The following is a 16332-nucleotide window of genomic DNA, read 5'->3' on the forward strand; positions in this document are numbered from 1 at the left end:
GTGTGGGGTGGCAGGGGCTGGGCTGACCTCTCAGGTGATGTCCCCACGGAGTCCTCTGGCATTCCAACAAGACAGGACAGGACAAGATGAGTACAAGGCCCCACAGGGCACTGTGGGATGGCTGTGTCTGGGCTGACCTCTGAGTTGGTTTCCCCACGGAGTCCTCCGGTCTCTGACAGGACATGACAGGACAGGAAGAGGACGAGGCCCCTGAGGGCAGGGTGGGGTGGCGGTGGCTGGGCTGACCTCTGAGGTGATGTCTCCAGGGAGTCCTCTGGTCTCTGACAGGACATGACAGGATAGGGGGAGGATGAGGCCCCCGAGGGCGGTGTGGCACGGTGGTGGTGCCTGGGCTGACCTCTGAGTTGGTGTCCCCACGGAGTCCTCGGGGCTCCAAGAGAACAGCACAGGGCAGGACGAGACCCTGAGGGCAGTGGGGTGGCAGTGGCTGGGCTGACCTCTGAAGTGATGTCCCCATGGAGTCCTCTGGGGTTCCCAGAGAACAGGACAGGGTAGGACAGGTTGAGACCCCGACGTCAGTGGGTGGTGATGGCTGGGCTGACCTCTGAGGTGATGTCCACGGAGTCCTCCAGGGGGCCAAGAGAACAGGGCAGGGCAGGGCGAGACCCCGAAGGCATGTGGCATGGTGGTGCCTGGGCTGAATTCTGAGGGGTGTCCCCATGGAGTCCTCCAGGGCTCCAAGAGAACAGGACAGGACAGGTTGAGAACCCGAGGGCAGTGGGGTGGCGGTGGCTGGGCCGACCTCTGAGGTGATGTCCCCACGGAGTCCTTCAGGGCTCCAATAGGACAGAACAGGACAGGTCAAGGTCCCTGAGAGCAGTGTATAGAGGTGGCAGCTCTATGGACCTCTGCATGATATCCCCACAGATATCCCACCGGGACTCCCACTGGACAGGACAGGACAGGACAGGACATGGCCCGCGAGGCAGTGAGTGGAGGCGGCAGCTGAGCTGACCTCTGCGGTGATGTTCCCATGGAGTCCTTCAGGTCTCCGATAGGACAGGACAGGACAAGACAAGGCCCCCGAGGGCAGTGCATGGTGGCAGCGGCTGTCCTGACCTCTATGTTGATGTCCCCACGGAGTCCTACGGGAATCCGACAGGACAATACAGGACGAGAACAGGTTAGGATAGGACGAGGACAAGGCCCCCAAGGACAGTGGGGGGTGGCGGCAGCTGAGCTGACCTCTGAAGTGATGTCCCCACGGATTCCTCCGGGGCTCCGACAGGACACGACAGGATAGGACAAGGACAGGACAGGATGAGGCTCTCGAGGGCAGGGCTGGCAGGGTCTGCAGGATGGGAAGCGAGCCCGACGTTCCCCTCTTCAGGACAGGGCCACACCTGGTGAGGAGGCAGCATCTGCGTCTGTCCCTCCTGCCCAGCTGGTTGCCCTGCAGGACTGCTTGGTTGTCCTGGGGTCCAGATGGCATGTCGAGGAGACCCCTGACCTGACTGTCCCCGGACAGGTGCAGAACGGTTTCTTCCCCACCCATTTGGAGGGGACACTTCTTTTGGTCACGGTCAAGTTTAGGCCTCCAGACCAGCACGTTGTCCCTTGGGGACCGAGAGCAGGGGACAGCCGCTGTGCCAACATAGGGGCAAGAATCTGGCAGAGGGTCCTGACACTCAGGTGTCCTGGGGCAGGTCGCAGCCAGGGAGAGGGGGTCACAGCCACGGGGGGCAGGGGTCTGCTGTCACCATTGTCTTTGTCCCCTCCTGGCCCAACGAGAGACAACGAGGGCGCTCATGCTCTGATCTGCGCAGAGGACCCTTGCCTGGCATCGCTCATTGACCATGTCCCCATTTCTTTCACGCGTGTTTGCACTCACAAGGTGCAGGAGAGCTGTCTGTACCTGGGAAGACACCTTGGGATGGCGCCACCTCGGAGGAAGCGCCTGAGGAGAGCTGCGAAGGCCCCGGTGGAGGCTCCGGCTATGGCAGCCAATGACTTTTGGGGACAAGAGAGAAGAGACCTGAGTGGGCCGGAGGCTGTTCCTGAAGGTACACTCTATCTGACACCTTTGCAGATGCAGCACCTGTAGATACCACCCGCGGGGCAGGTCGCTGCTTCTGAGTCCTTGGCATTGTAAGCAGTAAAACACGTGCGTGTGTGTAAAGCGGTTTCATGTACCGGACGTTGCCCACTCGATCCTCCCATCCCAGACCAGGATTACAGAAGCTTAGATAGCAGCACTTCTGCTCGCCCACAGTTGCTCTTTCCAGAATGTCTCACACGTGCCGGGTGGTGTAGTCTGACCTTAACCCTGAAAGGTTTGCAACACCGTCTCCAGAGCATGGTCCTCGTCCCCCATCCAGTTTCATCTGACCTTGTGCATACGTGGTTCCTTCCTTTCATATGTCTGCCGTAAAGACTTTTGCTTGCAAGAGGCCTAAAAAACTCCACACGGCGAGGCTACCGCCCCCTGAAAACTGATCAGAATACCATACTTCCTTTTAAAATGCTTTCCACTTTTATTTCAATGCAGGAAACAATCCAGTACCGGATAAGCCCGGGGAGAACAGTCCTTCTGCAGGAACATTTGAGGACGATGTGGGGTAATGTCTTCATAGTGTTATCACCTGCCAGCTCTAGGCAACATGGCTCATACAATTATTCTCCATAAAATCCTAGAATGACACATTTCCTCCAAAGCAAATATGATCTTTGCTTATCCTTACTCAATAATGTTCCATGTAACTTCTTCACAGGAATGAAGTACAGAAGATGCAGGAAAGGCTTGGAGGTATGCTTAAGTGATATTTGCAGTCAAAACAATTGTTTAATCCATACAACTTTTATAAATGGGAATGTTAGTGAGTGGATTCCAAGACTGGTTTTAATGCCTTGTTCTAGTATAGAGCACTTTATACCAGTATTTATAGTGTGATTCAACTTTGTAAGTTTCTTTACTGACCTTTTGAACTGTTGATGTGGAAAACTGAAAACGGTACTAACAGTCATGAGGTAAGAATGATGCCATTATTTTATGCACGTGTACACTTAATGTACTGTGTAAGACTGTGTGAGAAAAGTTTATACTGCCTTTTCTGTGCACAGCTTAGGTGGTGTATCAACGTGTATTGCCAATTTTAAATTTTCTTAATTTCGCTACCTTTCATAACTTTCCAGTGTGCTTTGGAGTAGCAGCACAAATCGAATCCTCTAATATAACTCTTTATTTTTATTTTTCATTAACAAACTGTGTAGTTGCAAAGTAAATAACTCTGCTAGCTAGTGAGAAGTGTCTAATCATATCCACACTCCTAAATTTTATGTTGTTCTGTCAGATGTCACTTACACCATCTGCGCTATAGGACAGTACACTTAGCAGAGTGTGAGTCAATATATGGCTCTCCATAGAGATCATCCTTACAAGCAAGTATCTTTTGAAGGCTTTGCTCTATTTGGTGGCGACAAAGTGCTTGCTTTGTGAGCTGTCTAATAAACTTCTTATTATAGATGGATTCTGGGTGTATAAAATATTTTTATTGTAGTGCAGATCCTTCATGACTACTGAAAAATAACTATGGACTGTAGATCCATAAAGTCAAATCATATGCTCTGCAAAGCGTTATTTGAAGTATTCAGATTCTGTGAAATGCGGCACTTATGGATGAAAGTGTTATATAAAAAGCTCCATGAAAATATTTTTTTAAATGTTTTTGAATTCATTTATTTAAACTAGAATTTTACACCCACGACCTTTGTCTCTGTTAGTAAAATGCAGTTAAAAGCATCACTCACTAGATTGCTTGAAAAATAATTTTTTAATGTGCGATATAATTATTTTTATCCTTTTTGAGGGTCATTTTTAAGAAAATACTTTTGTGCTTTTTATAAAATGCATTCTAATGGTAACCCATCTAAATGTATCCCTTGAGTTGGAGGACATTTACCCATGTAAACGTGTCCCTTGAGTTGGAGGATATTTTATAAGTTTAGAAAAATGTGCCTGTTAGCAAATTTTCAGAAGGAAATTAAAGTCTGTCTTTGAGATTCTTTATACACATTTTGATAATGAAAAATATATTGATTATTAAGCCCTTCTCATTATCTCTAAACTAAAAGGTGACCTGCAGTTAGAAAAATTAGAATTGGGATACTAGCACTGGAAAGATTTTACAGAAAATAGTGAGCAAATCTTGCTTTTTGAAATGATGCCTGAATTATAAATTTTATTTTACTTACTTTGCTTTTTGAAGTGTAATTGACATACGACATTATATTAGTTCCAGGTATACAACATAGTGATTGCACATTTATGATGTCTGTATTATAAATTGTAAATGTACTTTGCACATCGCCAAGGCAACATTTACCCGTACTGATTTGAATATATGAAAACGAAATAACTTTCAACATTTAAATTTCAGTGAATATCTATTTTCCATACAGTTGACATTAAACAGCCTCTTCTCACAAAGAGAAAAATGTTCGAAATGGGTACAAAAGCTTCTATCAAAACCACTAACGAAACAAGTGAGCATGTTTGGAAACTACAACAAGAACAAAGGTGAAGTTGTTGGAGTGTTTTTGTTTTTGAGTCACGATGACATTTGTATCATTTCTTTGTATTCATTGGCACAAATAACCTAAGACAAATTCTATTATATTGAATTTTCCAGCGAAAAACATATTTTGCTTGTTTTTTTTTTTCTAAGCAGATAAATTCCTTAGTTCTGTAACCTCACTCCTTAACAGATTCTGAGATGTATTTCCTAGAAGCCAATAGAGATGACCTTTCTTCCCTTTCAAATAACAATTGAGTTTTCTTCCTATAACATTAATTTATATTCATTCTAGACCTACACTAGCTGAACTTCAGGTAAATGTCTTAAACCATTATTCTTGTGATAGTTAACTGTATTCAGTTATGTAGAAAAGGTTAATCTTATATTGTAAGTAATTTGCATATTTTAGGTAAATTGTGTTCACCGTTCTTTAAAAAAAACAAAAAAACAAAAAAAACATTGTTCGGGGGATATATTTAAGTGAAATATTCCTGTTTGGAAATCTTCTATGATAAATGGATATAATATCCTCATTGAATGAATCTACTTATCATATCAGAACATATATGCTATTCAGTAAGAAGAAATGAAAAGTAAACTGCTTTTAGATAAAATGAATTTTTCTGGAAAACTGATAGTAGAGTAAATCCTCATTAGCTTTTAAGAGGTAAGGCATGTGAGATAGCTTTTATGTTGGTCAGTTAGGAACAATACTTTTGGAATAAGAGTAAATTGTTCATGTCACCTTTCTGCTTCCCATGAGACTGCTATTTCAGCTGCTGTTATGCTATTACTGCCTTCTCCTTTTGTAGCGTAAATTGTGTCAAATCAATTTTGTTTTGAATACGGTTAATTCTTTCATGTCTTTATGAATTATGACAGTGCTCATTATTATGTTTTACAGGCAGAATCTTCATCTCAAATATTCTCAGCAGTTTCTGACTTTGTTTTGGGAGTGGAATGTAGACATGCAGAAAGCCCAGAAACAACAAGAAAAACTAGCCGTTGGTATCAGCTTTGGCTTTAAAATTGATTTATTTATTGTATCAAAGTCTCAAGTAGCAATAGGTCATGCAAAAACACAGGAGAGAATGTAGGGACCATGAGCCCAGATGGGTAAAGGTGGGTAGAAGATGTAGCGGTGGGAGACTGAATGTCCTCTCTGAATTGCTTCTGTCTATTTAGGGATACAGGAAGGTCACCAGTTAAGAGTTAGAGTGGTGGAGGAGGTGTTGCCTCTCGGGAGCAGAGAAGAAGTCCTGGAATTGTTTCCTGAGAGCAGGCCAGTGAATGGACTAGGGAAATGCCATTGCCAAGCAGCATTGTGGGTCTAACTTAGGTTGGTGTCATAGTGACCATGAATTTAAAGTGAGACCACATTGCATGGTTGTGGCAGAGCAGCTGGAGAGTTGGATTTTCCAGGGTTGGGGTTTAGCCACGCAAATTGGCGGAGTGAAAAGGGGGTAAGGTACATGTGCGAGGGCATAGGTATAATGATTGACCATGGCATTTAGGCCAGGAAGGAGGAAAAGGGAGAATATGAGGGTGGGGATCAGGGGCAATGAAAAGTCATAGGATCCATGGGATGTTAATCCTGAAAGAGTGTTGGACTATAGTAAGAAAGGGAGAGAACTACAAACAGGGAGGTAGAGGTTGAATATTGGGGGAAAAAATGGAGAACCAGTATAGTACAGTGGTCCAGAGCCTGGACTCTGGAACCAGTTTTTGGGATCCAATCCTGGTTGACCGGTACTAGCTGTGAAATCAGCGGCAAATTGTTTATCCCTGTGCCTCACCCAGGTTCCTCACCTATTATGGAAGGAGACATAACAAAAGCACCTGCCTCGTAGAGTTGTTTTGAGGATTAAATGAGATCATATATAATGTTTATTTAAAATGGTTCGGAACAGTACCTGGCACACAGCTCCTATATAAGTTTTTGCTCTTATTAATATAATGTAGATGTTGCAGTTATTGGGAATGACAGAATCCAGGGTGTGACTATGTAAGTGAGTGACTGAAGTAGGGAAGAGGACAAAATTGTTGTTGGAGATCAGGTCAAGGAGCGGAAAGGCTGGGATCATCTGTGTACATACTGAAATGACCAAGAATTAATACATGTTTTGAACGTTGTGAAGAAAAGAATATCCCCTCTGTAACTACTGTTAGGAAGGATCAGTGTATAGATTTTTGACTACTTGTAGTAAACACATTCTTGGAAGGGTCATTTGTGGGTTTTGAAATCAAGAGCTAAAACCTGTTTTCCATATTGGCAAGAAAAAAAATTTCCTACTTAATGACTACTAGGTAGGATCATCGTATTGTTTTTGTGTATTAGTGGTGAACACAGTTATCTAAACTCGGTCATAAAGGTTGTTACAACAGGAAATGTTAACAAGTATTGATTTAAAGAATATTCCTTTTAGACATGATGTATAATTATGTTTCTCTAAATATTAAATGTCACCCACATTTTATCATCCTTTTCTTTTATATTTGTAGAGTATGTTTCAAGAGCAACGAAAGGTTCTTCAACAAGCTAGAGCTGTTCAGAATCAGAGACTGCAAAAAATTAAAAATTTATATGTGCAATTCTTAGAGGTATTTGGCAACATAATACATTCTTATAAAACATAACATGTGTACAAAAGTAGGAGATAGTTTGTTTCTTTCTGAATCTATGTGGGGGAAAAAACCCAGTTAGGTTGTACATCTGAACCGTTAACCATTTTCCATTTGGAGTTCATTGCTCTGTATTTAACATAATTGGTAAATGTGTTTTGATTTTGGGGATTAATTAATACTTTTGTGGGAGTCATTTAAAACAGGGAACTGTAAGCTGGGGATTTTACCTAGAAATACATGTATCGTGTAGAAAAGTGGTACTTTATCAACACTTTAATCATAATTTTTTGTGCAACAATCAGTTCGGAGGAGATCAGCAATAAATATATAGTGGAAACTAAGAAGTCTATAAAGCACTTCTACGTGCCTTTTACTTGTATTGACGGTTTCTGTTAAATATGAGTAGGCAGTGGTAATTGATGAATACTGCTTTTATTTCCAAATGCGCTACATGAGTGTTTTGTGGCATAGTTGCTTTTGGAATATTAATGACTAATAATGACTTTATATGCAAACTTAAAATCATAAGAGAAGGTCTAAATACAATATAACAGAATGAAAAAGCCAGAGGAGGACCAAACGTTTGTGAATTGAGAATGATCTGCTGTGATATTTGCACATTGACCAACTGTACTCAGTGACACAGACCTCTTCTTCATGCAGATATATACTTATTTAGGAGGCAGTAGAATCCTGCACATTCCTCCTCTTTTTTCTTGGTGTGTGTTGGGCGGAGGGGAGGTGTCCTTTACCTCTGCAACGGTACCTTAGTATCTTTCTTCGAATTCCAACTGCTGCTCCCTAGTTCAGGATCTCGTCATTCCTTGCTTATGCTACTAAACCCTCATCTGAGTTCTCTTCTCCAGTCCATCCCTCACCATTCTGCAATATGATCTTCCAAAGCATAGACCTTCCCTCCTGAGAACCTGTCGTTAGCTTCCCATTTTAGGCCCTCAGGTATTCAAAGTCTGTGCCCCGCTTCCCCCATAACAAGGCTCCCTTTGTAGTTTTACACTTAACGTTCGTTCTTTCCTCCCACCCCTCCAGGTTGGTTGCTTTCTCTGAACTAACGCACCATTACTTCCTTGTTTCTAGAATACTTTCAATTGCCTCTTCCGTTTACCTACCAAAATCTTACTCTTTTGCCAACTAAATCAGAATCAATCTTATTTTCCACTACATAGTCACGGCAAGTTGTGTTACCTTAATTGTTATAAAGTTTTTGTGTTGTTTTTGTTTACATGTTTTTTTGTTCTCACTGGAATAAGGAAGGAAGAGATCGTGTATTCATTTTTAAATTCCTCCACAGCACTTTTTATGTAGGCTGCAGTAGATCACCATTTGTTGGGTGAATAGTAAAGATTTAGAACATGTTTGTTTTTCATAACTTAAAGAGGTCGTGTCACAGATCGTTTTATTCCCTCCAGTGGAATCATGCTACATTGATTATGAGTCATTATAAATGCACTGTTACATGGTGTCTAGAAAGCTTATTAGAGAGTTTTAAAATGATGGCATCTCGTTCAGTGGGACTGTCAGTCTTTTTCTTTTTTTCCCTCCACCTTGACCTTAACTGTTTATTAACTGTTTATTAACCCATTGTTTTGAGCCTACTACTGTTGTGCCTCTATACTAATAATATTTGACTCAAACACAACATTTAAAAAATTTCTTAGGTGGGTATTTTGGTCTCCATGTATTAGGTATAATATCTTACTTGGAATAAATAACAGGCATCCTTTGCATATTAAGAGATGTTAGTTTTGAAATTTGCTTTTACATGTTTAGTGCGTGAGATGAAAAGTGGTGGTTTATAACTAAACTAGGCTTTTTGTTTTAGAGTATGCAGGACTTAGAGAAGGACCATGAACGTCTTCTTACTGATGAACAAAGTGCAGTTAGAGAAGAAATGACCAAGTTGCAAAACAAAATTATGATGGAAGTTGTAAGTACTTAGTGCATATTTAATATTAAGAACTAACGAGGGATGTGAGCATTGGGGTATTTTGTTTGCTGAAGTGTATATAACAATGACCTAAATAGCATGTAAATGTTTAATATTTCCTTCCTTGAAACAGCAACAGCAAGAGCTGGCAATTGTTGAAAAGTATCTTCAATCCCTGTTATTCTGATGACTTTGAAGAAAGAACTTGAACCTAAGTGCTATGATAGAAGCATAACATTAGCTACACTGAACCACATTGCGGTAGTTTAAAAATTGTAGTTGAAATCAGTACATCTTGTTTACCATAGCTTGCTTGTTTAGTGCAAGAATCTTTTCCTGCTAAAACCCCAAGCCCCAAACAGTTACGTGGGTAGCAGCAATTCCACAATTATATGTATTAAGCTTTCAGCCCTTCGTTAGTAATGATGACTTTGTGTACTTAACACTGTTAATTAACTTTTAGCAACAGGATGATTTAATTTGAGGCTTGGCCTCCGTGGATCTGTATCAGTCCCAAAAGGTTCAGAGCACATGTACAGAAAGAAGGTTACTTTGCTTTTCCTAAAGGAAAAATAAAATTAAAGGGTATAAAATCTCTCTTACCCGTGTGCCCGCTTGTGTTTTACTCATTAGTTTACAGAGCCAATTCTAATAAAAAAATATGATTTCAGAAAATCTACTCTACTGCCTTATAAAAATTATTAAAAGCAAACATAAGATTGTGGGGTTTTTTGGGAATAAATTAAACTGCCTAAAATCATTGGGGGCACAGAACTAGATACATAAGTGTCAGTGCTGAGACATGGGTTTGTGAAAATGTCGTTTCCACAAAGACACCAAAATGTCATTTAATTGGTGTTGGTTCACTATTAAATGACACTTGCCCTTAGCATTGATTGAAAGTATTTCATTAATATGTACATATACCTAATGACTTATGGTTTAAGTATTTCACATCTCTCTTTAAAGATAAATTACCTATAGTGCCTTGTTTTCAAGTTTAATGTTCATTGAGTGTGTGGAACGTTGATTTTATATTTGAGAACTAACAACTTGAATAATTAATTCTTAAACCTTTCTTTTTGTAATGGGCATTTTCTTTTTACATTTAATAACATAACACCATCTTCGTTTGGGCATGTTATTTAATAAACATGACATTGTTTCAGAATATATTTGGAATAAGTCAGTAAAATGTGTTTTTTTCTCAGTTCCTGAAGTTGCTTTCATGAATCATTCAAAATAAAGCATTTCCATTCGGAGGAGAGGATTTATTTTCTCCTGTCTTTCTGCATTTTTTTAACGCTAATCCTGACCCCTGTATACCACCCTTCTGTTTGTTTTAAGGCTTTCCAAGTTTTTAAAAAATAAGCCCATATGGAATCTCTTTTTCTAACTGCAACAACGTATACAGGAATGAATGAGTCCTCCACCATTATCCAGTATTTGACATTATGGGGAGAATTTAATTGCTCAGCTTCACATGTTTGTAAAGAACTTTCCTGTTAAGCCAAAGCATGTGTTGGTATATGCGTCTGAAGTTCTGTTCCAAACTTCTAAGAAGGTCCTTATTTGGGAAGTTTTCCAGTAGCTACAGAGGCACAAGTAAGTACTCCAAAGGTCCTCGTGAAAGTTCTAATATTCATACTAAGCCATCTAATTTTATGTGAGAGTGCAGACACGATAATCAGTACATAATGTACTTAGTGATCAAAGAGTTGACATTTATTTCCATCCCCTGGCAACCTCAAATGAGTAAATATGTACTTGAAGCAACTTTGGCTGATATTCTAAGGGGAAGAAATATTTTGCCGTTATAACTATTTATGTATTTATACATAATTTGCCATTATATATCATCTGTGTGCATATTACAATTATATATATGTTCTAAACAGTTTTAGGTTTACAGCAAAATGGAGCAGAAGGTACAGAGATTTCTCATATACTCCCTGCCCCCACACACCCACAGCGACAAACTTAATCATTGACACATCGATATTACCCATAGTCCATGGGTTACATTTAGGTTCACTCTTGTGTTACTTTTTTCTTTCTCTTGGTGAACAGTTTTCTTACATGTCACCTGTGCTTTAGCCATTGTTTTATTTTTCATAAAAGGGAACATTTAATGTCCACTTTTTTGTGGCAGTGAAATTTTAACTCAGAATATCAGGAAAGTCACCCTAAAGCAAATGTAAAAATTCATTTTTTTCTCCCCAAAAACGGTAGGACAGGTTTCTTTTACTAAATACAAATTTCAGGAAATTGCAGCCAGTGTTTTTATTAAAAAAACAAAAAAAAAAGCTTTATTATTTTTATTTGAGGATAGTTGACACGCAATGTTACATTAGTTTGGGGTGTAGAATATAGTGATTCAACATCTCTATATGTTATGCTATGCTCACCACAAGTGTAGCTACCACCTGTCACCATACAATGCTATTGTAGTATCATTGACTGTATTCCCTATGCTGTATCTTTTATCCCCTTCACTTATTCATTCCGTAAATGGAAGCCATATCTCCCACTCTCCCTCACCCATTTTGTCCACCCACCACCCCAGTTTATTCTCTGTATTTATAGGTCTGATTCTGCTTTTTGTTTGTTCATTTATTCATTTGTTTTGTACTTTAGATTCCAGATGTAAGTTAAATCCTAGGGAATTTGTCTTTCTCAATCGGACTTATTTCACTTAGCTTAATACCCTCTAGGTCCATTCACGTTATTGCAAGTGGCAAGATCTCATTCTTTTTTATGGTTGTGTAATATTCCATTGCCTGTATATACCACATCTTCTTTATTCATTCATTCATTTACCAATGGACACGGGTTGCTTCCGTATCTTGGCCATTGTAAATAACGCTGCAATAAACGTAGGGGTGCATATATGTTTTCAAATTAGCATTTTCTTTTTCTTTGGGTAAATACCCAGTAGAATTCTAGTTGGCAGACGAATGCACATATTCTCTTTTCTTCCATAGTAACTAGAGACCTTCTTTGAAAAGTAGCTGATATCAAGAAGTCACTTCCTCTAATACTGTTTGGCTCAACAATTGCACTATTACAAGCATGCACTTATGCAGTATCATGATTTAACATTTCAATTTATAGCAATCAAAGTATGCATCACCCTTTGTAGCAATCAGAGTAAGTATGGCTAAAATTATTCATGTCCAGGATTTTTTTTCTAATCCTTCAAAATGGGATATTTCAGAGACAGAGAGATTACTCTTTTGACTACAGTGGTTCACTTATCTTCAAGATTGAAATGTGTTTTGTTTTGGTGCGGGGGAGTGTTTCTGATTAATGTACAGATTGCTACCTGTGAACCTAAATGTTGACAATTAGGGTGGGGATGTCTTCTCTTCTCCTACAGCTTCTAATCAGTCACTCAGTTTGTGAACCTGATGAGGTGTTTGATGATACGATGTCTTGAAGACATTAAAATGAAAGTGTCTTGAAATTTGCACGCAGGAAGCACCAAACATGTCATGGAGGAAACGATGCAGTAACCATTAGAAGGATGGTTGCTGCATCGTTTGAGATTATATATATATATATATATATATATATATATATATATATATTCTTATTTGTCTTTCCTGGAGCAGGAGCTGTTTGCCTACTTATCTCAAAAATCAAATGGTACCCTAAAATTTTTGGCTGAAAATATTATTTTAATTTTTTTTAAATTTGAGAGAGAGAAAGAGAGGGAGAGAGAGATCAAGAGGGGCAGAGAGAGAGAGAGAGAGAGACAGAAGATCCGAAGTGGCCTCTACACTGACAGCAGCGAGCCCGATGTGGGGCTCGAACCCACGAACCATGAGATCATGACCCGAGCCAAAGTCAGATGCTCAACCAACTGAGCCACCCAGGTGCCCCCAAAATATTACATTTTAGAGTACTTCCTGTACATCATATTTGAACCTCGTTGGAGTTGTATGAAATAGGCAGCACATTTCACAATTACAGAAACTGAGTCACAAGAGGTAAAAGGCTAGGATGAAATGTTAAAGCTTGAAAGTCTCGGAACCCAGGTGGAAGTTCTGTGGCTTCGTTTTACAGCTGAAGAAACTGAGGAAAATGAGGGTAAGTGACTTACTGAAGGTCACTTAACAGTTATGTGTAGCCAGATTTCAATTCTACCAAACCATGTGATTCCAGAGCCTGTGTGTTTAACTATTAATCTGTAAGCAGAATCAATACTAATAAATGACGGTAAAGGTATTTGAAAGTTGGAGAATTATTAAGTAGCAAATATGTAATAATAGAAGTAAAATCTTAAGTGTTTGGGCCCAGTGAAGTTCTAGCTCCAGATTTAAAAAAAAAAAAATTCTCTTAACAAACACTAGAATATCCTTGTCGTTAAATTCTATTATTTAGTGTCCCAAGGAAAGGAACTTTAACTATAATACTCCAGCTAGATTTATTGCCAAGTGGTCTTCTAGTAAATATGATGTGAATATGATGGCATTGCTTAGCATATGCCCTTTATACCTGTCCTCCAACTTGTTTTCTTTCATATAGGTATTCTAATCAGTGGAAGTTGGTATTGAACAGCCTACACCTGTAGAACAGCCACTTTTTTTTGTTGTTCAGAATTGCGTTTTGCCAGTGTTGTGTTTAGGGACTGCTCGCAAATAATAGAGCTGGATAAACTACCTTAACTAATGAAATATACAAATCTTAGCCCAAAAGCCAGTAACTTGCTTAATGGGGAAACATTAACTAGAGACTCTACCACTAAAGTCAGAAACAAAAAGAGATGCCTAATATCTCATTACTATTTAACATTGTGGTGGAGCTATGTGCTGATGTAATTACACAAGAGACAGGAAATGCCCACACAAAATTAGAAAGAAATAATTAATGGAAAAAGTGCTATAAACAGTGGAAGATATTAGTAAAGTAACAGGCAATAAAACTAACATACAGAAACCAAAAGTTTTCGTATATAGAAGGATAACCAGCTAGAAAATAAGAAGGAAGATTCCATTAATAATGGCAAAAATGAAATGCCTAGGCATACATTTGACAAGAAATAACCAAAATATAAATAAGGAAAACTACAAAATCATTCTGAAAGACACAAGAATAGACTTGGGCAGATGGAAAGATATGCCAAGCTCTTGGATCAGAAGACTCGACATCATAAAGAGTCAGCTCTTCTGCAGTAAATTTGTAAGTTTAATACAATCACAATAAAAATTCCATGAGATTTTTTTTCTGAGGCTAGACAAGTTGGTGTGAATATAGATTTTGGGGAAACAAATGTGCACGCATAGACAGAAAAACTTTGAAAATGAAGAAAGACCAATGGGGGGAGCCACCTCTACAGATACTAAAACCTATTACAAATCTATATAACAGAATAGCATAGTATTCATGCCTGAATAGAACAATTAAGCAAAAGAGAACATGTATGAATAGACTCAAATGCACATGGAAATTTGCCATACGATAAATATGGCATATCAAATCAGTGGGGGATAATGGACTTTTAAAAATGTGTCATGGCGGGGAGGGGTGTTGTAACTGAATAGCGATATGGAAACAGACAAAATTGGATCTGTTCCTTACACTGTGTATCAGAATAAATTCTAAATGGGTCAGAGGTCCAGTTGTAGAAAATGAAACCATGCAAATATTACTTTACAACCTAGGATTCTCTTATGATTTAGAAGAGCTACTAACAATTGAGAAGAGGTCAAAAACATAATAGAAGAACACATTAAAATTGTGAATAAATAATTCACAGAAATGAGTATGAACTGGTTTTTAAATATATGAAAATGTTACTTACTCCTAGTAAGAAAAACATGTTCAGACCTTCCAATATCATAAAGGTTTTTTTTTTTTTTCCTGGAACTAGACCAGTTGGTTTTGCAGTCCATTTAAGGGGGGAAGATTAGTACAGATGGACAGGGAAATCTTAAAAAAAAAAAGAAAGTTTACCTATTTATTTTGAGAGGGGGTTCAGAGAGAGAAGGAGAGTGAGAATCCCAAGCAGGCTCCATGCCCAGCTCAGAGCCCAACTCCGGACTCGATCTCAGCACCGTGAGATCATGACCCAAGCCAAAATCAAGAGTCGGTCGCTCAACTGACTGAACCACTCAGGTGCCCTGACAGGAAAATCTTGAAAAGGAATAAATAGAAACAAGGGGAGCCATTCCTACAGAGATTATTCCTCATTTATCAGACTGGAAAAATAATTGTCAACATTGATCATTAGCTTTATAGCCTGCCAAGGCCTAGAAGCAATGATTCAGTTGCAGTGAGTAACTTAGAGTCTATTTTATGATCTTGAACACAAACAAGAGCTCCTTGGAGAAATAGCTGGTGCCAGATACGGGGTGGAATATAAATAATATAAGCCTGTAAAATCTTGGGAGGAAAAAATATATATATAAGCCTGGAACATCTTATAATATCCGAAAGTCAGGATGTGTGTTGAGGTTATGTCAAAAGGACACAGGAGGTGGGACACAGGGGTTCCTAATGGGCAAATGCAGAAATATGTGAGCATCAAAGGAATAATAAATGCAATGGTTTGAATCACAAATATATTGACACTCATGAGTTCATTATAATACTAAAAAAAAAAATCCACAAATGACCCTTGCTCACTCTAAGTGATTGGAGCTAGCTCAGTCACCATCCCATCACTCTGAAAGGGATAGAACAAAGCATTAATTCTAGCTTTCTTATATGAACCATAATTTTAGGAAAATCAAATATTTACAAAGTTATGCCTTATGGTATAATTCCAGACAGTAAATGCAACCAAAAAACCCATGAAGAGTGTGTGTGTGTGTGTGTGTGTGTGTGTGTGTGTGTGTTTGTGTGTGTGTGTGCATGTGTGTGTGGAGGGGGGAATCACCATTTTGCAACACCTAATGAATTAATGGATCTAGGCAATAACCCTCACTGGCTGCTAAATCCATGATGTGGAGGTTGCTATGTCTGATGAACATACACCATGATTTTCCTGGGACAAGTCCTGGTTTACATTGGTTGTTCTATCATCATTACTAATACTACACCTTACTTTACCCCCTCTACAAAATAGTCTCCATTTGGATGACATATGATCAACCTACTGATAGGGAACTTTGTAATGAACAAGGAGGGCTCAAAACACCTGGACCCGCTGGTCAATCTTAACATCACAATGAAAAAGAGACACAGAGACATTAAGTATCTCCTATTGGGCTGCAGATGCAA

At 39.4% G+C, this 16332-nt stretch overlaps 1 protein-coding gene across 2 annotated transcripts in view; it reads left to right on the top strand.

Moving 5' to 3' along the window:
• LOC123378916 (synaptonemal complex protein 3-like) overlaps positions 1 to 9707 on the top strand; it is a 71055-nt gene extending 61348 nt beyond the window's left edge. For both annotated transcript variants that reach the window (XM_045051669.1, XM_045051668.1), the window contains 8 exons: positions 1856 to 2024; positions 2510 to 2579; positions 2733 to 2767; positions 4420 to 4537; positions 5440 to 5539; positions 7038 to 7136; positions 9001 to 9105; positions 9239 to 9707. In XM_045051669.1, coding sequence (XP_044907604.1) covers positions 1895 to 2024; positions 2510 to 2579; positions 2733 to 2767; positions 4420 to 4537; positions 5440 to 5539; positions 7038 to 7136; positions 9001 to 9105; positions 9239 to 9292 — 711 coding nt within the window. In that variant the 5' untranslated portion in view covers positions 1856 to 1894 and the 3' untranslated portion in view covers positions 9293 to 9707. The remainder of the gene's footprint in view (positions 1 to 1855; positions 2025 to 2509; positions 2580 to 2732; positions 2768 to 4419; positions 4538 to 5439; positions 5540 to 7037; positions 7137 to 9000; positions 9106 to 9238) is intronic.
• The last annotated feature ends 6625 nt before the right edge of the window (positions 9708 to 16332 follow it).

The sequence above is a fragment of the Felis catus genome (assembly GCF_018350175.1).
Source record: "Felis catus isolate Fca126 chromosome X unlocalized genomic scaffold, F.catus_Fca126_mat1.0 chrX_random_Un_scaffold_70, whole genome shotgun sequence".
In the NCBI taxonomy this organism is placed as follows: Eukaryota; Metazoa; Chordata; class Mammalia; order Carnivora; family Felidae; genus Felis; species Felis catus.